General features: G+C 44.4%; 1 protein-coding gene across 16 annotated transcripts in view; it reads left to right on the forward strand.

Moving 5' to 3' along the window:
* Window positions 1–20,777, forward strand: part of ETV6 (ETS variant transcription factor 6) — a 238,284-nt gene that overhangs the window by 75,359 nt on the left and 142,148 nt on the right. For 3 of the 16 annotated variants that reach the window (XM_089920302.1, XM_089920307.1, XM_089920301.1), the window contains exon 1: window positions 731–3,772. The exons of 9 other annotated variants lie outside the window; for them this stretch is intronic. Coding sequence is in view for 4 of the 7 variants with exons in the window: in XM_089920296.1 (XP_089776422.1) it covers window positions 16,068–16,108 (41 nt within the window). In the remaining 3 variants the exon portion in view is untranslated. Of the gene's footprint in view, window positions 1–730; window positions 3,773–11,091; window positions 16,109–20,777 lie in introns of those variants that run through there. 4 more of the 16 variants (XM_089920296.1, XM_089920297.1, XM_089920308.1 and 1 more) reach the window with 4 other exon arrangements.

Here is a 20,777-nt window from a genome sequence, read left to right on the forward strand (position 1 = left end):
GATGTGAGGGTCCAGGCTGGAAGACTAGCTGTCCTAGGTTCTATCCCTAGGTGTTTGTTTGTTTTACTGATTCACAAAGGCATTTAATGTCTCTCTCCCACCTTTTCTAGATCTGCAAAATAAAGAGGGGATTTCATGAACATATTATGTGCTATGGGGCGGGGGGGATTTTTCCGTGCTAGTGGAAATGAGTATTGATGCAAGCACGGGACTTGCTGCCAGCTTCAAGGGGTGCATTTTACTCTCTCTGGAAAGAGACCAGCAGTAACGACAGAAACAGTACATTTGACTTTGACCTTACTTGACAACCCTTCCCTTACCATCCTGAAAAACATACTCCACCATTTAAGGGCTCAGCAGCAGGCTTTTGGCAAAGCCCGTGGCTTACGCATGCCTTTGTAGGCCTTTGGGATTGTGGTGAGAAAACCCTACCCCTCTCTTGCTTCCTGATACCTTGGCATTTGGGAGGTGTCTGGAAGGAAAAGTGGCAGAAAAGCAGCATAACCTGCTTGATGAGTCTTATATAAACAGAGGAAGTCCAATAAGGCTCCTGGTCTGGAATTGCTAAACTCAAAGAGGCCAATGTACTGTGTACAAAAGTACAAGTCACTAAAGGCTCCCAGGAGGCCCACGTGCACGAAGGACCCAGGGTTCTAGGGACTGAAGGTCCATCGCAGCACAGGGGGAGAGCTGAGTTCAATGACCGTGGACTCTTTGGTGAGGTGGCATTATGACCGGGACGGGCCGTGTTGCTGGGTGGATGTCTGACGGTGTTCGGGCTCTGCTTCCCATGACCCTTCACGTCAAGTCCTCTAGACTTCACCCTACGGGTGCAGGTGCCGGTGTCGGCAGTTCTCTCTACTCAAGAACGTGGCGGGATTTGTGTGCTTGGTTCCATTTCCCCCTTTTGCTTTGGAGGGTATGGCAGTCAGTGCATTAGAGTGGAAGTGGACGGAGAGAAAGCCTCGCCCAAGGGTCCTCTGTGGCCTACCATTTGGCCTTCCCTAGAAAATTACATTCAAATCGCGCTTCTAGGAGTTGAGAAGAGGTGGAAGAGTTCCTTTCTCAAATGTGAGTAGAGGGCAGCTTTAAGCTGTCCTTGTGAGTAGGGGAGACCATTGACATGCTCCCTGGTGTAACCCCTTCCTTGACTTAACACCCTTTCATTCCAGGCTGAGTGCCTCTTGTGTATTTGGTGACCCAGAAAAGGAGAAAGTGAGGCTGCCTCTGGGGCACTGCAGCTCTCTGTGATCGGGAAGGACTGCCCTGGAGAAATGATTCAAATGTGAGGTTTTATGTTAGGGTGGCTTGCTTTCTCCATTGCAATAAGAATCAGGATTAAGTCCAAAACCCAGCTTTTGATCTTCGGGTGACTGTGAAAACTAAAATGAAAATGTATTCTCCTTACTCGGCGTTGTATTCTCAGCACCTGTCAGAGTGTTTAACAACAACAGAAACTTTTTTATTGAAAATACAACTAGATGGCTGAATGCATGGGTGCTACTTAAGTGTAAGTATTTGTCTTTTCTAATCAGATGGTTTTCGACTTGCCCAAAATTATATGTACAAAGAATTTAGGACGCTTATGGAGAAAAAATGAGGGCTGTTCGTTTCTCCATAATATTTCTATCTGACAGCAAGAGCTGGCTAAACTTTAGAAGTCTTTGGAGGTTTTGAAATTCCCCACTGTTATTCTTATGAGAAGAAAGAACGGTCTTGTTTTTCTTTTTCTATCTTCTTGGCCAATAAGGAAAAGCAAATTTCAGAAAAACATGGGACGGAACAGGAAGTGTTTAGAGATTTAGTCATACTTGTTAGGTATGAAAAAGCCCCACTGCATTCTCATATTGTTTCTTTTATGGACTTAACACTTCCTACTTTGAGAATACCTTCCTCCCCCAGGGCTCAAGGCTCTTTACAGTCATTAATCTTCATCTTGCCTCTTTTTGTAAAAACTTGAAATGTTAACTACCGCTTAGCTGGTGTCATACCAGCTGAAACGTCCAGCTAAATGCATTTTATCTACATGGGTCCATTAGCTCGGTTGAGAATGTGGCCCTACTTAAGGCAATAGGGAGACCAATTTGTCCTGGTTTCTCTGGGACTTTCCTGGTTTTAGCCTTGAAATCCCACATCCCAGGAATCACCTCCACCTCAGGTCAACCAGGATGGTGCATCGTCCAAGAAAGCAACCATGAGGGTCACCCTGCGTAAAGAGACATCCTTCGGCCTTGCAGTCCTAACCTTCAGCCTGGCCTGGTGCCTTAGAAATGACCTAGAAGGTACTGTGTGAGCAGTGCAGTGCACACCTTTAATGCCACTTGGTAGAATATTCAAAGCACACGGCCATGGAATCAGGGAAAGTCGCCATAAGTAGGGATATCTTTGTGCCTACAAGTTAAGAATTCTGGTTTCTTGGTTGTGGTTTGTTCTTTGTTTTGTTTTTTCCTCCTGTCTACCCTTTTTCTCTTTATAACAGAATATGGTGAAAAACGAAAATGAGAACTGATCACTACCTGATTTCTGAAACAAGAAGTGTGATTGCAGATACTTCTGTTGGTCTCAGATTTTCCATCTGAAAAATGAGGATGCTGGTCTCGATTTCTAGGGTCCCTTTCTGCTCAAACTTGCTGTCAGGAAAGAAGCAGGAAGTAGGAAGCCAGAGAGGCCAGAAAGAAAATGGACTCCATGTCCTTCACTAAGCTCTACTCACAAGCAGGACAGTCTCCTTTCAGTATAAATCTCTCCACCCCTTCTTTTTCTTCATCTGTCGTTTGAATGTGCCGCTTTTTCAGGAGTGGGCCGCTGCCCTGGTTCTCTGGCTGTACCTGACGCACAGACATCCCTTCCCCTTCCTGCCTCTGGGCAATCTAAAGCAACTCTTGTTCTCCCAACACCCTGACACTGGGCCTAAATACATTATCCCAGATGTCAGAATATGCTCTTTTCTGTTTAAATTGCTCGACTCCAGGTTTGCAATCGCCTTGTGAACCACTAGAACTTTCAAAAACTTTCTATTTTTTTTACCATCTTATCTTCCCTGAGTCCATGGTACCACTTTTAATTTTGCCAAAGATCCTTACTCCTCATTTTGGGGGAGAAAATGTAGAATCATGGCTTTGGAATTTGACCTACCTTGATTCAGATTCTAGCCCCACTTTGTTGTGTGTCATTGGACAAACCAGGTTCTTTTAGCTCACTGAGACTTGGTGTCTTCATTTATGAAACAGAAAGGTATCATATCTTATATATCTGGCACGTAGAAGGTTCTGAATATATTTGATGGACCACTTCATTTTCCCTTAGCCCTTCCTCCTGCACCATGCTCCCTGACACCTCACCCTGTTTCCATTCTTTCCCTTCTGTTTAATTTCAGAGGTTACAGAAAAGGTGTGTGTTACAGGTAGAGTGAGTGCACGCTGATTGAGTAAGTACCTCAGGCCCTCCTCCTGACGACTCGTACTGGGCTACACCGCCCCTGAATGTTTGTGCAACCAACTGGGAAAGAGGCGTCATTAGCAAGAACCAGTTACCTCCATGCAAGGAACGAAATGTGCTCATTATTAGAGCAGCCCAGGCGCCTCCCACACCACCCGCCCTGTGCTCCGGGATACTGAAGAGTTGATCCGCAAATCCAGGTGCAGTTGATGCTGAGAGGAGGCCACCTGCCCCCCGATCCTCATGGCAGACGGCTGGGAAACCTCTGCTCAGCAGACCGCTCGACTTGATGCTCCAGCTGTAGCCGCTCCCGTGCTCCTCCAAAGAAGCAAAGGCACGTTTTCTCTTTGGGCAGAGCGTGGGTAACAGTGTCACGGAAAGTACATTGAGTTCTCTCTCCTCGAGTATCTACCCAATCCCGAGACAGGGATTGTCTGATCGTCCTAGGACGCGCAGACCTAGCAGTGGCCACTTCCGCTTGTTGCAGCGTCTTTATTGGAACGGAGTCTTTTGATTTCCTTTTTCCCTATTTTTTCCTGCTTGAAAACAGATGGTTTGCAAAGGCACTTGATAGTGACTTAAGCTCTCTCATGGGCAGTAGGTTTACATGACCATTTGTGTCCTTCGTCACACAGTCCTCTGTGTAATTATGTGATATCTTGAGCCTACCACAGATGGAGCCCCTAAGCCACCTCAAAAGTGACCGTCTTTGTATGTGTGCGTATCTGTATGTCCTAAAGATTTACCACCACGCTGGCACGTGTTCTTGTCATTGATGCTTGTTAAGCTTTTTATGTGCTAGGCCCTGTGCTGAGTTCTAATGTGTTTTCTCCTTTACAACCTTTTGAGATAGATAGAACCAGTGTTATCATTATCCCATTTTATAGATGAAGAAACTGAGGTTTGGGGAGCTTAAGTCACTTGTCCAGAGTCATGCAGTAAATACAGGAGCCAAGATTCAAAACAAGCCTGAGTATCTCCAAGCTATAGCTCTTCACCACCACTGTGTAGGCTCAAAAATATTTTTAGAACTGAATGGAGAAATCTAAGGGAAGGGAAAGCACGGTCCCTAGATTTTAATGTCTTTTGTGATAACCATACGACATCTTTCATCTCTTTCAAATGTCGTTGAAATGAAACTTGAAAGACTCCATTTTTCATCTTCTACTTAGTAAGAATGAGCAGATGTCTTGGTCATTTGTGATGTGTGTCCCAGAGTTGGCCCCTTGTAGTGACACTGGTTTCTGCTTCCAAGCCCCCTCCTTCCCTCCAGCTCCTTGTGTACCAATGTTTATCTGCCGCCTAGCCCACCTGCCCCTCCGGGGGTGTTCGTAGGCCCACCTGTGTTCACACGGCATCTTCTACTAAAAGAACCTTCACCCCAACATTGGCACAGATCGGGGGTCGTGGACCTCTGAGTGAATAAGCCTCAGGCTTCTTGATGCCCGTGTGAGCTAGGGCTATATATTTATTTATTTATTTGGTCGCACCAGGTCTTAGTTGTAGTAGGTGGGCTCTTTAATTGTGGCAGGTGGGCTCCTTTGTTGCAGCTCTCGGGATCCTTAGTTGTGGCTCCTCGGCTCCTTAGTTGCGGCTCTACAGCTCCTTAGTTGCGGCATGCAGGCTCTTAGTTGCGGCATGCATGTGGGATCTAGTTCCCTGACCGGGGATCAAACCCGGGCCCCCTGCACTGGGAGTGTGGAGTCTTATCCAGTATGCCACCAGGGAAGTCCCTGGAGTACTTCTTAGGGAGATCAGAGTTGGTTGGTCACCTAACGTGATTTCTAGAATAGTATGGATGGGGTAAGGCTAAAAATAGTATGGATGGGGTAAGACTAAAATCACCTAACATGATTTCTAGAATAGTATGGATGGGGTAAGGCTAAAATCACCTAACAAGATTTCCAGAATAGTATGGGTGGGGTAAGGCTAAAAAAGGGTAGACGCATACCAACACCCAGATATCCATGTAAATGTGTCTCCTTCAGAGTTTCAAAAGTAGTCACTTAAAAGACAAAACATTTCCTTGAATTGTACACCCCTTGCTTGGTGCCAAGGAAGAAGGGACCCAGGTTTTGCTGTCCAAAGGCTCCGGGTTCAAAGACTGGCTTGTAACTTATTACCATTATGTAAGTTATGCAGCGTTGCTGAATCCCAATTTTTTTAAAGTTTTTTTAAAATAGGGATTTAAATGTCATGCTTATCTGATTGCTGGGAAATTTCAGTGAAATGTGATACGTATCTGTTACATAAGGGTTGACGGTAAATAATACTTTCTTTTCCTCTCCCCTTAAATCATCTTTTCCCCTTTGGACATTAAGTTCCTTAAAGAAGACAGAGGGGTTTTTTTTCTTACTCATCTCCATATTCTCAGCATCTAGCAGTACCAGACATGTATTTGTTGAATCAAAGAAAAACCTTTCAGAAAGGTCTTCAGATCATTTGTTCATTCACTCACCAATCGTTAGTCATGTATGTGCAGTGTATCAGGCACCGTGCATGGAGGAATTCAGTTAACAGCACAGACACAGTCTGTGTCCCCGCTCTTTTCTAGTCTAGCTGGGAGAGAAACATTTCACAGATAATTAGAGCAATGAACAACTTCGGTCCTCGAGGTGGGAGTTAAATTTTGGACATAGCTGTAATCATTTGGCATCGAGTCCAATGAGTAAGTCTTCCAAGCTATACTTGAAACTGTTCTTGGTCAGATCTAAGAAATAGCAATAAACTGGTACCTGTAGTTGCTTCTGAACGTCCCAAAAGAGGTGTCTTTAAAGTATTTTTGAGGAATGATGGCAGCGTTGGGATGAGTATAAGCACATTTTTAAGTCTCTCTCTTGAGAGGCAGCAGAGTTGATGAGATGGGATCCTTGGAGGGAAGGTGTTCCAGGAACATGGACCGACCTGGAATAAGGCCTAAGGACAAGTCACATTAACTGGGTAGTGGGGCAGTGAGCGTGTCTCCTGGAGAGGAGAAGACAAGGAGAAGGGCAGTGCTGGCTGCTTGTAGCAAGATTTTTATGTAGACAGTTGGATGTGTCCAAAAGTCACTAGATGGCCCTAGGGGAAAACACGGGACAAGAGGTGAGTTTGTGTTGGCATCGGGAAATGCACTGAGTGAGATTGTCTAATAAGGCTTATTCATTCATTCAGTAAACATGTAATGAGGGCTGCTATGAGCCAACAGGCACTGCCCTGGGTGTGAGGGACATGGTGGTGAGCAGAACAGGCAAGGCCCCCTGCTCAGGCCGAGCTTTCTGCCAATGACAACCTTCCCGTCTTGGTGAGAGGGAGGGCCTGGGGCTCCAGTGTGGTTTGGGGGTCTGAGAAGCACGTGAAGGTGAGATGGACCCCCAGCCGTGGACATGGACACAGGAGAATGAAAGTCCAAGGAACTGTGAAGGAGGAGACCCAGATCCAAAGTCAAGGGCAAGGTCTGCTGAGGCCGTCAGGCAGACATGGGCTGGAGAGACTTGACCTGGCACAAGGCAGGATGGGAAGTCCCAAAGGGAGACCCACAGCTGAGTCTCTGGATGGGGAGGAAATGCTAAAAGCTCTGGGTCGGGACGGTAGAGTAAAAAACCTACAGTCAGCTATAAAAAGTTTTCTAAACACCCTTATTGAACTAGAAAGCGCGTATTGACGGTGGTTTGAACTGAGTGGGATTTTTGTTTAGGTCTTAGGATACTCGGGGCCATTCAGAGATTCCCAATTTACCAGTGTTTGTCCTGTAATCTGGATGTAACACACTCGAGGCCAGCCTCTAGAAATTTGACTGATGTAGTTTTCTAGTCTGAACTGAGGAAAATTGTACCCATTCTTCTCTTCCCAATGATCTAATGTCTGATGTTTGTACATAAAAGGGTATAATGTAGTGAGACAGTGCATCTTAATTTTTTTCTTTTTTTTTTTTTTGCTCTGGATGAAAGGAACGGGCAAGTGAATCAGCACGAGTCTTTGGACCTCGGTCTGAAAGCTCTGGAAACCACGGCCTAAGAATAATAACATCATGGTTGGCACGGCCTTTTTTTTTTTTTTTTTTTTTTTTTTTTTTGCAGTACGCGGGCTTCTCAGTGTTGTGGCCTCTCCCGTTGCGGAGCACAGGCTCCGGACGCGCAGGCTCAGTGGCCATGGCTCACGGGCCCAGCCGCTCTGCGGCGTGTGGGATCTTCCCAGACCGGGGCACGAACCCACGTCCCCTGCATCGGCAGGCGGACTCCCAACCACTGTGCCACCAGGGAAGCCCATGGCATGGCCTTTTTACCTATTTTAACTGAATCAGTTTACTCAGAACCTTATCAATCAGTGAGCACAATTGTCTCCATTTTGTAGCTGAGAAAACGAGGTTCAGGTCTGCACCTGAACCCCCCTTTTTGTAGTTTTTGTAGAGGGAAGAATCATTGCGGAGGATATGGGGGACTCTTTGTTCAGGCTTCTACTTATGTTGTTTTCTAGTCTTGCCAGTAGGGGAGAGCAGATAAGGACGGTTAGCATTGGTAAAAGGGTACGTACAAGTTTTGTTAAAACTGTAAGGTTAGTTTTAGTAAGAGGCTGAGTATTTGGGGGAAGGGGATGTGCCTTATCAAAGGTCCTTACGGAACATCCTTCCTTTCAAGAAGGTCCTTCAGGTGGAACGTCAGTCACAGCCTAGGGAGCCTGTGTCCTTTTTCAACATCTGTTGTACCTATTGTGTGGAGTCAGGTCAGGCAGGTGAGGGCGGGTCTGAACCAGACTTGCTCTCAAGGGCTGTTGAATCATGTCTTTTACTCCTTATGGAGCTTTCCTTCTGCTTTAATTCTGTTTTCGTCTAATTAGGTACACATTTCCTCTGATGAGGGCAAGCTATCTTTTGAGAAGTCTAAACCTCGATTTTATGGTTCAGAGTCCTAGATGGTAGAAATAATTAGTATTCAACCGCGTGCCCCAGAGCTTTAGGAGTTACAGCTGGCTTATATTTCTGGGCATCTCCTAAGGATTGTGGCCAAGTTCAGGGATGACCCAGATGAGGAAAGGTTGCAATGCACAGTGACTGTTCATGTTGGGGAGGAGAGCTGAAACTCTGCAGAGTGACGTCCTGCACGAACTCGTTTTTCAGCTCCCAGGGAAATTGGATGGGTAGTTAAAGGGAGAAAGAGAGAGAGAGAGACATAATGAGAGAGAAGAAGAAAGTAAAAGACTTGACCTCATGGAGCCTAAACTCCTGTGTATTTTTGCTGAGTGTTGAGAGCTCATTGTCTCTGAGTACAGGGGCAGGAAGGACCTCTAGCCCCTTCGTCCTTCTCTGTAAATGCCTGTCAGTCTGGATGAATCTAATGACTGACTGTTGCAGTTGGAGAAATGAAGGACGAGGAACATGGGTCATCTGTAGCCCTTGTCCGTCCAGAGTTTAGGATGTTTCTGAAAGGATGTGCGAGCGCGTCCCACCTCGTGCTCCACTCATCCCCGGGCGGTGCTTGCTGCCCCAGGATCTAACCTGCTGTGTACGATATGGTCACTAGCAGCTCCATGAGGCTATGAGCATTACAAGTGGCTAATGCAGTAGAGAAACTGAATTCTTGACCTATTTAGTTTTAATCAATTTGAATTTTAAAATGTACTTGAGTCAGTTATTAAAAATCTTTAAAAATTTATTTGGAACAGCATTGGGTTGCAAATTTACCTTTTCGGCTGTAAATTCTGTGAACTATAAACACAGATCAAGTATTTGCAGTGAAAATTTAGTGTCTGATTTGAACTGTCATGTAAACTAGACAGTAAATTTCAAGGACTTAGTATAAAAAAAGTAATATATCTCAATAGCTTTATATCTTGAGTATACGTTGAAAGAATACTTTGGATATGTTGGGTTAAGTGTAATATATTATTTAAACTAATTTCATCTGTCTCTTCTGCATCAACTAGAAAATGTTAAATTACACATATGGCTTGCATTATATTTCTGTCAAACGTGCCTGTCTAGATAATGCCTTAGGGCATCCATTGGAAGTGTGATTAGGACTTCCTATGGGAAGTTGCTAGACTTCAAAAGTTAGAGACACATTTTCCCCGTTGTGTTACTGTGGTCTTTGCTATGGATGGGTTTATGACATTTGAGGGTTGGAAAGTGGGTTTTAATAAGAGTAAGTTCATTGAGAAGATAGTTTTCTTCTGTTCGTCAGAATGATTTTCAAATGCTTGTCACCCACTCAGAAACCACGGATTCTCATGAGAACAAAGAACTGTAAACGACATCAGTGCTTTGTCATTTGTGTCTGCCTGGTTCATTCACCTTTTCTTCAGGCAGAAATCTTGGGGATTGTCAGCATAGATTTGATTGGCTTGTGGCAGGGAATATAAAGTACAACTAGAGAGGAATTCCATAGCAATGAAGGAAATATTAGCCTTTTTCTAAGCTCCTGTTTCAACCCTACAAGCTCCAAGCGATTTGTAGAGTCCGTATTTCAACTTCTGGTTAAACTTTCCAGATCTTCTTATTGATAGGTTTCAGTTGTTGGCAGCTCCATGTCAGAACTGTTGACACCACTGGTGAGGCTTGGCTAGCGACGCTGTAGCAGGCTTTCACAGGGTAGCTTGCAAGTTGCTTCTGAAAGACGCAAAGAGAATTACTGCCCACTCTAGGACTTTCAACACCTGAGTGAATTTCAGATGACAAAGCCATCTTGATGCCACAGTTCTATCAGTGTTTTAGAATTGTAGTTTGCTTAAAGGAAGAAGAGAGAAAATACTGATAACATCAAGATGCTTGGAAACTGTTGAAAGTTTTGTTGTATTGGAAGGACTTCAGTTTCCAGTGTCTTCTTTGCAGAATGATTTTTATCAAGGAATGAATGAATAAATCAGCTAGGTTCTTAAGTGAGCTGCGCTTCCCCTTAAGGGCCACTTTATACACAGACTTTATCATGATGACTAAGAGTTTAAACAACACTGGAGACAGAAGGTGTAACTCCAGAGAAAGAGGACATCTCTGGGTTTAGGACTCTGCTCCCTCCAGAGCAGTTATGGGATTCATTCAAGAATCTGGTCAATCCTTCCACCTCAGTTCCTACATCTGTCAAGTAGGTTTTGTGCTGGTTTTGGTGATATGACTCCTAAGGGTGTTAGGAGGACATGGCAGCATGTCATGGAAGGACTTTCAACTATCTTGGTGAAGACCTTAGCAGGCTGGAGATTTCTACTAGTTTAGGGTTCCAAGATTTTATTAAGAAGTCAGCTGCTTGGAGGTCAAGACCTTCCTCCAGGTTAGAGTCAGTTGACAGTTCATGTGCAAAAATAAAGACCTCATCACTAGTAGCAAGGTTACTTTGGGGAAAAGATGTATCCCACTCGCCATTTTCGAGTGGCACTCAGGCAGCCCTGACAGCCGTCATGGGGATCATGCATCTCATCTGGGGAAAAGAGGCCCCCTGGACTCCAAGCTGCTGGATTCTTGAGCCAGAAAGAGGGGGTCTGGGGCCTGAACACATGAAGACAGACAGACCCTTCTGGGTGTGGGAAGGGGGAGGGAGGGCAATCCGGAAGTGGAATGGGTTTTCGTTCCCTCTAGCTTCTCCATCGTTACACTTGTCTCGGCCCTGCTACCCACGTCAAGCGCAGCCTGTGCTGAGAACATGGGCTTCAGGTGGAGCTCCAGAAAGTGAAGCTGAGCAGCCTCCCGGGGGGTGGGGCTGGGGGAACTCCAGAGGCAGTTGGGAGGGAAGAGGAACCACTGCAGACACACCTGTCTGTGGCACTTGTTCCTTTGTGGGCCAGGTAGTCATCAGGTGGGAACTTCCTGTATTACACAGATAATCTCTACTTTATGGTTAAAGGCAGAACAATAGCAATTTACTCAGGAGGGAAGGACAGTTAGCAAATGGGTTAATAAGGTTTCTAAGAAACTACTGTGAAAGATAATCATTTAGCATGTGTCTGGATTTACTCCATTTATGTCTTGATTGAAGATACTGATTCTCAGCCTTACCTCTCTGCATATTGGAATCTCACGAAGAGCTTTAAAAATATTGATACCTGGGGCTTCCCTGGTGGCGCAGTGGTTGAGAGTCCGCCTGCCGATGCAGGGGACGCGGGTTCATGCCCCGGTCCGGGAAGATCCCACATGCTGCGGAGCGGCTGGGCCCGTAAGCCATGGCCGCTGAGCCTGCGCGTCCGGAGCCTGTGCTCCGCAGCGGGAGAGGCCACAACAGTGAGAGGCCCGTGTACCGCAAAAAAAAAAAAAAAAAAATATATATATATATATAGATAGATAGGTACCTGGCTGGTTGACTTGGGTACTGGGATTTTTTTTTTTTTGACAATCTTTTAATTTTTTATATTCTTTTTCATATTCTTTTCCATTACGGTTTGTTACAGGATATTGAATATAGTTCCCTGTGCTGTACAGTAGAACCTTGTTGTTTATCCATCCTGTATATAATATCGGTAGTTTGCCTCTGCTAATGGATAACTGGGATTTTTTTTTTAAAGCTTCTCCAGATGATTCTGATGTGCAGCGAAGATTCAGAATACCTGATTTAGAAAATGTGTATTTCCCAAATGATTAGATGATCCTGAGTCCCTGAAGTATGTGGAAACTCAAGCATATTTTTCATGTACTGTCAAGCACGGTAGTTGTAATGAAGGCCCAGGATCTTATGTAAAATAAATGATCAGTCTTAACAACGGGGCTACAGGAGTGCAGCGCATGAGTTTATTATTTCAAGCCACTTCATACTCTGTTGATGACCGTTGTCATCACATACACACACACGCTTCTATATTTCATTCTCATTCCTGTCATGAAGTTTTTAGAATGCTACTAATGCTGGTAGCGTTTCTCATAATAATATTCACCTTGGCAGCAGAACTTGTTTGCAGTCATCAGTTGTCAAAAAAAACCCCCAAACTCCCAGGTCTTTCTAACCACGACCGCCATGGAGGGAAGGATGCCTTTTCTGAGTTCCTGTAAGGAGTCATGTGTCTCAAGATCAGGGAACGTCTATGGTTTCTGACAAAGTATATAAGAAATTCCTTGCCAGGATGGTTATTACTTCTGGAAAAGTTTTTCTAAAAGAGGAGATGCAGGTGCGTGACCCTCTTAATCAATGTTCAAGATTGTGTATAGGTTACTTCTGAGTTACAGAGGCTGCAGGTTGGGCAGGCAGATAAATTCTGCCCTGATTCTTCAGTCAGTCATGTATGAGGTCACGGTCCATCTTCAGTTGTGGTTCCAGTTAATTTCCCACTCTGCACCATGAAGACAGGTTTAATTCTTACGGCACGTATAAAAAGTAATGCTTTATTTGGGACTTTACAAATTTCTCATTGTAATGATGCGTTGCATTTATAGAGAGCCTTTGTTTCAAGAAACACGTAGTATTTCACAAGCTTCATGTGACTTATCTTTAAAATAACATTATGTGATGGTAAAGGTTGGGTATTTTAATGCCAGTTCCTCAGACGGCATACGCTGAGGAGATGTTGACATTTCTTTTATGGTGCTTTTCAAGTATAGTGTTCTTAATAGGGTTTTGTTGAAAATTATATTGGTAGGAAACATTTTCCCAGAGACATGAATCTGTACCAGACCTCGTTTGCACTTGTTACTCTAGGTCTCGTTTACAGGGCCTTTTCTATTTCTTTGTCTGCCTGAAGCAACCCAGGAATTTTCTGATATATGTAGAGCAAGGGAATTTGTTCAACTTGACCCTGGCAGTGGTTGTAGCCCAGCCTTCTCCTTTCCTGACTGAGGTGTGTCGGGGGGCCGGGTTGTCTCCTATTTCACTGGCAATGGGCAGCATCTACTGAGGACCTTGTGGGACTTCATGCAGACTTCAGTGGGGCTGTTATTTTAGAGACTTTCTTCAGCATTTCTCTGGATTACCCTCACTTGAACTAGAATGCAAACCTTGCTCTGGTAGCCTGTTTTTAAAGCCTCACATTTCTCATTCTGTGTGTGGTCCATTTCAGCTGTGGACATTTTGTAAAGATACATCACAGGACAAAAAGTCTTTTTCAATTGTAAAGGGGGTCTGAGTTGCCCCCCTTCCAGTCACCTCCGGCAATCAGCTGTGGGTGTGAGTTTAAAAGCTTCTCTTTCTCTTCCTTTTATAAGACTTTCAGGTGCAGTCATTCACGAAAGAAATGAAGATGGACCAAGCCCAGAGTGATGCTGTAACAGAAAGAGGAAAGCTGCTTGGGGATGGGGAGAACGTTTAGGAGGCACAAGAAGGCAGGTGAAGAGGGAGGAAGGAATCAGTGGTTAATGTGCAGGTTCAAAGCATCCCTTTGGGGCTCTTCTGCTGCTTCCACCTCTGGTCTCCACAGAAGCCTGACCCTCATCCTTTCCTCTGTCCCAATCTTAAGGTCCCATGAGTCCCCCCGGGAGCTCATACCCAGGGGCACTGTGAGTGCAGTGGGAGAGCAACCCCACGGGCAGGTAGAACATGCCTGGAAGGTATCTCTGCTTTGCCGGGAGAAATTGAGAAGCTCTCTCTAATGGCGGCGTTGATACAACTAAATAGTAACACTTGCAGTTCATTACTTGTTAGCCCCAGGCAGGGACACTGCAGACTGGCTAATTGTAATAGCCAGATCATTAGAGGGAACAGCATAAATGGAGGAGAAAGCAGCTAATCAAGACCCGAACTTGGCCTCACTTTGTTGTGGCCGGGATATAAGCTGCTGTTCATTTTGAGTACCTGTCTCTTCTGCTGTTAGAATTAGTTAGGAAGAAAGGATTCTGTGACCATTTTTCAAAAGGTGGATCAAAAGCTTAGGGGTATTTGTGAATAAATCCCACAGCAAGACGGTATTTCTCCCAGAGGTGACACCAGCTGGTTCTGTATGAAGTCACACCACCTTTCTTATACTGAAGTGACCCCACTGTCAGTAGGACATGCGCTACTGGGGTTTCCAGTAGTGGTGATGTTTGTTGCTGAGCTCACCTAATCTCCACCTTAAAAGAAGTCATCTGTATGCTGGCAGGGATTAGGGGTGTAATCTGGGCCATGGGGTGGCATGCATTTCATTTTCCCATCCAGGTCTAAAGCCTGTGACCTTGCCTCCCTCAGCACTGGGTTCCAGCCAAATGAGCTAAGCATCCTTCACGCACAGACCTCCCTGGAAACCACAACCTGGCATGAAAAGGAATCACAGCTTGAGATTCTGCTTACTACTACTCATGTCAGAAATATTTAAGAAATTCAGAAGAGAAAAAAAAAAAAAGATTCATAGCATCTCAGGGTTAGAAAGGATCTTAATTAAAATGTTTTAAAATTAGGACAATAAAGAAATCTATTTGAGTTTTTGTCTTTGATGCTTGTCTTCGAAAGGGTTGCTCCAAGTTGTAGATACTAGTAATTTTTCTTATTATATTGGGTAGACCCCTCGGATCATGTGAGGGGCCTCTGGGGACTAGTTGATGGAGAAGGGGGATCGTAGTCTTCCTGTTTTGTTTGGCTGTGTTCTGCCCACAATGTAATTAATAAGCATTGACTCGCCAGGAGATAGAAGATCACGCAGAAGCAGCATCTTGGACTTAGTTATAAGGCACCTTCAAGTTCTACTTGAGTTAATTCCCAGTGCAGGAACACCTTTCAGAGTCACCTTTCAGCCTCATCTTAAATTGGCTTTAAGGGGAGCAGTAATCAGACACACATTCCTAGGGCACAGGTGTGTGTGGCCAGCCCTGCCCTCTGGGGGGCTGAGGGGAAGCCTTCGCTCTGCCTTATACTAGCCCTTCCGAAGTTGAAGACATCTATTTCGATCCTTTCAGTCTTTCCCTCCCCACAAGCCCCCTTAGCGCCTCCATCACCCCTTCCTCATTTGCGAGAAGGGGAGGGTGCGTCTTCAGACCCCTGGACCAGCGTCGTTGGATGGCAGCCACTGTGATCCCCAGAGGCAGACTCGCCCTTCCTGGGTTCAGAGCTCTGCCCACGAACAGGCCCCAGATAAATGTTGACGGGGCCTTTCCTCCTCACTGCTCCTGTTCGTCTCACCTGTACGTTCAGATCTGCTGCTCTTGGATAAATGAAGAGGTGTTGAGTAAGGGAAATGGTTTTTGTGGTTGTCGAAGAAAATGTTAGAGAGAAAAGGAACATGGTTTTATTTAAAAATCCCCTAAGATGAGCTTTCAGTACGAGGTAGAGTCCTCAGAGGCACCAGCAATCTAAATGCCCTGACGGCTCTGCTGATGGAGTCCCACAGGTAACACGCATCCCTGGATGGATGCTGGTGTCTACCCCTGCTCAGGGGCCAGACCAGGGGAACTCCCCTCGCACGTTGCATTTAGTCCCCTTCCTTCAGGTAAAGGCACTTAACGCCCTCCATCTTTGTTCCCAGTAGCAGAAGCAACAGGCTTAAGCAGTCAGCACCCTGGCTCGGGGCCTCTGTAGAGCGACCCTCGGGGACCCCCCTGGAATTCTGTGAGGAGTGAGGGCACGAAGCAATGAAATATTCCAAAGCTGCAGCTGTTCTTACAAGCTTGAACTTACCTCGTGGGAGTCACCATTAGTTGTGAAGCCACTGTGGACGGGCTGGCCCTACTTCAATGTAATTTCTTATGTCTCCTCTTTTTACCAGCCGTACCATCTCCCGAGCTGGTGACTAGAACAGATTGCTTCCCCCCCTGCCATCTTCAGATCAGGTTCATCATGTGGAATGGGGGTCATGATGCCTTCCTTGCAGGGTTATTGTGAGTCTGAAATAAAATCAAGGCTTCGTGGGAAGTATATGCCAAGCGCTCCCTTAATGCTAGCCTCCCTCCCTGGTTGTCACAATGACTATATTTTCCAACCAAGATTGGGACATATGTTCTGAGGAGTATAAGTATTTATGTATGAGTACCCATATGTATTTATGGGTAAAGTGATGCAGAATTTTTAAAATTAATTTCTATTGGAGTACAGTTGACTTACAATGTTGTGTTAGTTTCTGCTCTACAGCAAAATGATTCAGTTATACACACACATACCCACTCTTTTCTTAGATTCTGTTCCCATATAGGTCATTACAGAGAATTGAGTAGAGTTCCCTGTGCTATACAGTAGGTTCTTATTAGTTATCTATTTTATATATAGTAGTGAGTATATGTCGATCCCAGTCTCCCAATTTATCCCTCCCCCGCCCTTTCCCCCTTGGTAACCATAAGTTTGTTTTCTACGTCTGTGACTCTATTTCTGTTTTGTTTTCAAATAGCTTCATTTGTACCATTTTTTAAGACTCCACATGTAAGTGATATCATATGATATTTGTCCTTCTCCATCTCACCTAGCATGATAAGCTCTAGGTCCACCCATGTTGCTGCAAATGGCATTATTCCATTCTTTTTTATGGCTGAGTAATAGTCCATTGTATATATGTCATATATGTACCACATCTTCTTTATCCATTTTCTGTCAATGGACATTTAGGTTGCTTCCATGTCCTGGCCAGAATTTTTAATATTGGGGCCGTCTTAGAAATCCTAGGACTTAAAGGTGGTAGAATTCGTAATGCCTGGTACAGGCCTTGCCTCCTAGTGGATGCTTGATGAATGCTGAAAGATTTCATAACAATCATAGGAGAACAAAACCTTAATGGCCTTTTATAGCAGTGCTTGATTGCGTGGCCTATCGCTAATGCTTCTTTTCTTTCATCCAATTGTGCATCGATAACTTAGTTCTGGGCAAAAGAAAGACTTAAGGTGCTTTGACTTAATTGTATCTGTTTGATAGACACAGTACGCTGTCTTCTGACTTAGGGTAGAGTAGCCTTAAGAAGAGGAGGAAAAGGACTGTATTTCAGTTCTAAGCATGTAGGAATTTACATAGTTCAGGTCCCAAACCATCTTCTTCAGTGCCCAAAGCAAGAGCACTCCTTGGACAGGTGAAGCCGGGCTCCTCAGAAGATCCCCACGTCAGTGTGAATGTAGATTGTGGGGCGTACCCTCCCCCTCAAGGGCTGAATGGGCGTCTGGGTGACCAAGGGAGATAGCTCCAGAGACCAGGAGTGTAGCTCCTGCCCATTCTGTTTTCATGGGGTACTCCCATTTTTCTTGCTGGAAATGACTGCAATCATGTTAAAAGCCAAAGACCAATTGGGGTGTAAAAATCTGATGACTCAGCACCAAGAGGGATGTTTCTCTCAGGAGAGGAGATGGGCACTAAGAGGGGAACCGGCTCGGGTCACTTGTTTAAAAGACGTCTCCTGGAGCCTCTGTGGGAGGGAAAGACAGCATCACAACTTCACTGTTGTGATTTGATGGGCCTGGCGTTCTACTTGGCAATTCTTATTTGAATCCCTCACATCCTAAGGTACACTGTTCTCACCCCAGGTCCTAAAGCACACTGTTTCTTTCTCGAAAGCTGAGGAAGATATTGTGGACTGTGGCTGTGTGTAAATTTAGCAAAGAAGAGTGACGTTTGCATCTTTCCGCAAGTCCTTTAAGTTGATCTTGCTAAATTTGGGGGTGAACAAAATACTCGGTGTAGTTTTTCAAGTGAAAGAACTTGGCAATCAAGAGTGTGTTAGTTTAGGTTGTTGTGTATTCTGTTTGCACCCCTGGCACCAAAAACCTAGAAAACTGTGCAGCTCAGAATTCAGTCTTGTTCAGTTTTTTGGTGATGTGTTGCTTTTGCTTATTAATGAAGGCTTATTTAATGAAAGCCAAAGCCACCACCTTGAATTATTCTGCAGCCAGAAGGGTGTAGTTAAATAATTGTGTATTCAGACTTCAGTTGAGTAAATCTCAATAAATAGTGTCCCATAGGAGAGATTTCTTTAGTCTGTAGAAGATGACTGTAGTAGAAGCATCAGCTTTCCCAGGCAGCTTTCCTAAAAATCTGCAGGGTGGAAAAGAGAAGGAAATCCTTCCCTCAAAATATTGAATATTACTAGCACGACCACTGTACCTGTGGTGCCTACTGTTTCCCCTCTTGTCTGGGTTGCTGGCTTTCAGTGCATAGAAGGGACACCTAAGTGTAGCAGGATGAAAAGTGCACCTGCAGCATTTTTACTGTATTTCCTTGGGAAATGGTCCATGGGCACCACTGTTTCCATCACAGTCTCTGTCCTCAAGACTTTACACAGGCTTCAGAAACCATCTTTGGGGTAATCCTGGCACTCATAATGGGGATGGGGGCTATTTCTGGAAAAAGTTCCTAAATCAAGGGCATCTTAGCTCTACAGTCAAGAAATCTTTGAAATTACCTCTAAACCATCTCTTTGCAAGTACTGTTGTCCCTCGGTATCTGCAGGAGGGTTTGGTTCCATGACCCCTGAGGATACCAAAATCCACAGATGCTTAAGTCCCTTATATAAAATAAAATGGTGTAGTATTTGCATATAATCTGTACACATCCTCCCACATACTTTAAGTCATCTCGTTATTACTTATACAATGGAAATGCTATGTAAATTGTTACCAGCACATGGCAGATTCAAGTTTTGCGTTCTGGAACTTTCTGAAATTTGTTTTCCCCTGCATGTTTTCAATCCGTAGTTGGTGAATCCCCAGATTTGGGGTGGTGGACTGTACAACCAGACTTTATTTCTGTTTTTCTCTATTACAGAAATGCCTTATCTTTATTTCCAGAAGGTTAGTATTTAATGGTCAGTAAGCTCTAAATTTCTCAGCCTTTCAGCTTTTTCAAAGAGTTAGTGACGGAAAAACAAATGTGTAAACGCGCTGGGGGATCCCCATGATTTATAGAAGCTCTATATTAAATAATTTTGAAAAGGAAAGCCTTTTTTGGTGATAATAATATTCAGTTTTTATCTCTTGTCTGTAAAAGGCAGCCACGGGGTGGGCGTGGAGGAAGGATAAACACCACTCTCCTACTGAACATAAGACATACAAGCTTGGTTTATGCAGTAGTCACAGGTTCTAAGCGGTTGGTTTAAAAATAGCAGAATTATTAAGTATTATCAGAGAAATGCAAATCAAAACTACAATGAGGCACCACCTCACACGGGTCAGAATGGCCATCATTAAAAAATCTACAAGTAACAAATGCTAGAGAAGGCGTGGAGAAAAGGGAACCCTGCTGCACTGTTGGTGGGAATGTAAATTGGTGCAGCCACTATGGAGAACAGTATGGAGGTTCCTCAGAAAACTAAAAATACAGTTGCCATATGATCCAACAGTGCCACTTCTGGGCATATACTCCTATAATTCAAAAAGACACATGCACCCCTACGTTCATAGCAGCACTGTTTACAATGGCCAAGACATGGAAACAACCTAAATGTCTACTGACAGATGAATGGATAAAGAAGATGTGGTACATATATACAATGGACCATTACTCAGCCATAAAAAAGAATGAAATAATTTGCAGCAACATGGATGGACCTAGTGATTATCATACTAAGTGAAGTAAGTCAGAAAGAGAAAGACAGATACCGTATGACTTCACTTACACGTGGAATCTAAAATACGACACAAATGAACTTATCTACGGAACAGAGTCACAGACACAGAGAACAGACTTCTGGTTGCCGAGGGGGGGGGGGAAGGATGGATTGGGAGTTTGGGATTAGCAGTTGCAAAAACTATTATATATAGAATAGGTAAACAACAAGGTCCTACTGCATAGCACACGGAACTCTAGTCAATATCCTGTGATACACCATCATGGAAAAGAATATGAAAAAGAGTGTATATATATGCATAACGGAGTCACTTTGCTGTACAGCAGAGATTAACAACACTGTAAGTCAACTCTACTTCAATAAAATAAATTTTTTTTGAAAATGAGCAGCATTAGATGGGTCACCTTGAAGCAAACACTGCTGTCTCCGATGGAGACATCCAGGCAGAGGGGCTTAAAGAGACTAACATCCGATTCCCCCCAGTAACGGAAGCCTCTTTATTCTCAGAACTGCCTCTTGAAGGGTCACCTTGTGACCCTTCATGGTCGGGGATAGAGCTCACTTTCAATAGCGTGCTTGTAGCAACCCTAACTCCGCATTCCATTTAATGTTTTGAAAGCTTTCTGTAATGGTTAGTAACATTTACATTTCATCCTTTTCCTAAAACTATTTTTAGCCTTATTTTCTCCTTCCAGAGCTTTTGTGCTGCTCTTCCAACACCCCTTCTCAGAGGTATTACAATTGGCCTTAGAGACGGCAGTGCTCCCTTTTGTTCTGCCCAGTTGGTTTGGTAGGTTGTGCCTGCACATTTGAGAGCAGCATGTTTCCTTTTTCAGTATCTAAACAATAATGTGACCACATCGCGGCATTTTTAGTCACATCATCGACCTCTGCTGGCAGTGTATCCCCCTCCAACGCTTGAATGCATTAATGTCAGTGTCAGCAGCATTTTAATTTAATTAGAGCAGTGGTTATAATCCTTTTGGGGAAATCGTTATTCCCCTCTGTGA

This window comes from Delphinapterus leucas, chromosome 11, assembly GCF_059928025.1.
Source record: "Delphinapterus leucas isolate spDelLeu-1000000601 "Yukka" chromosome 11, BTC_Dleu_Yukka2, whole genome shotgun sequence".
In the NCBI taxonomy this organism is placed as follows: domain Eukaryota; kingdom Metazoa; phylum Chordata; class Mammalia; order Artiodactyla; family Monodontidae; genus Delphinapterus; species Delphinapterus leucas.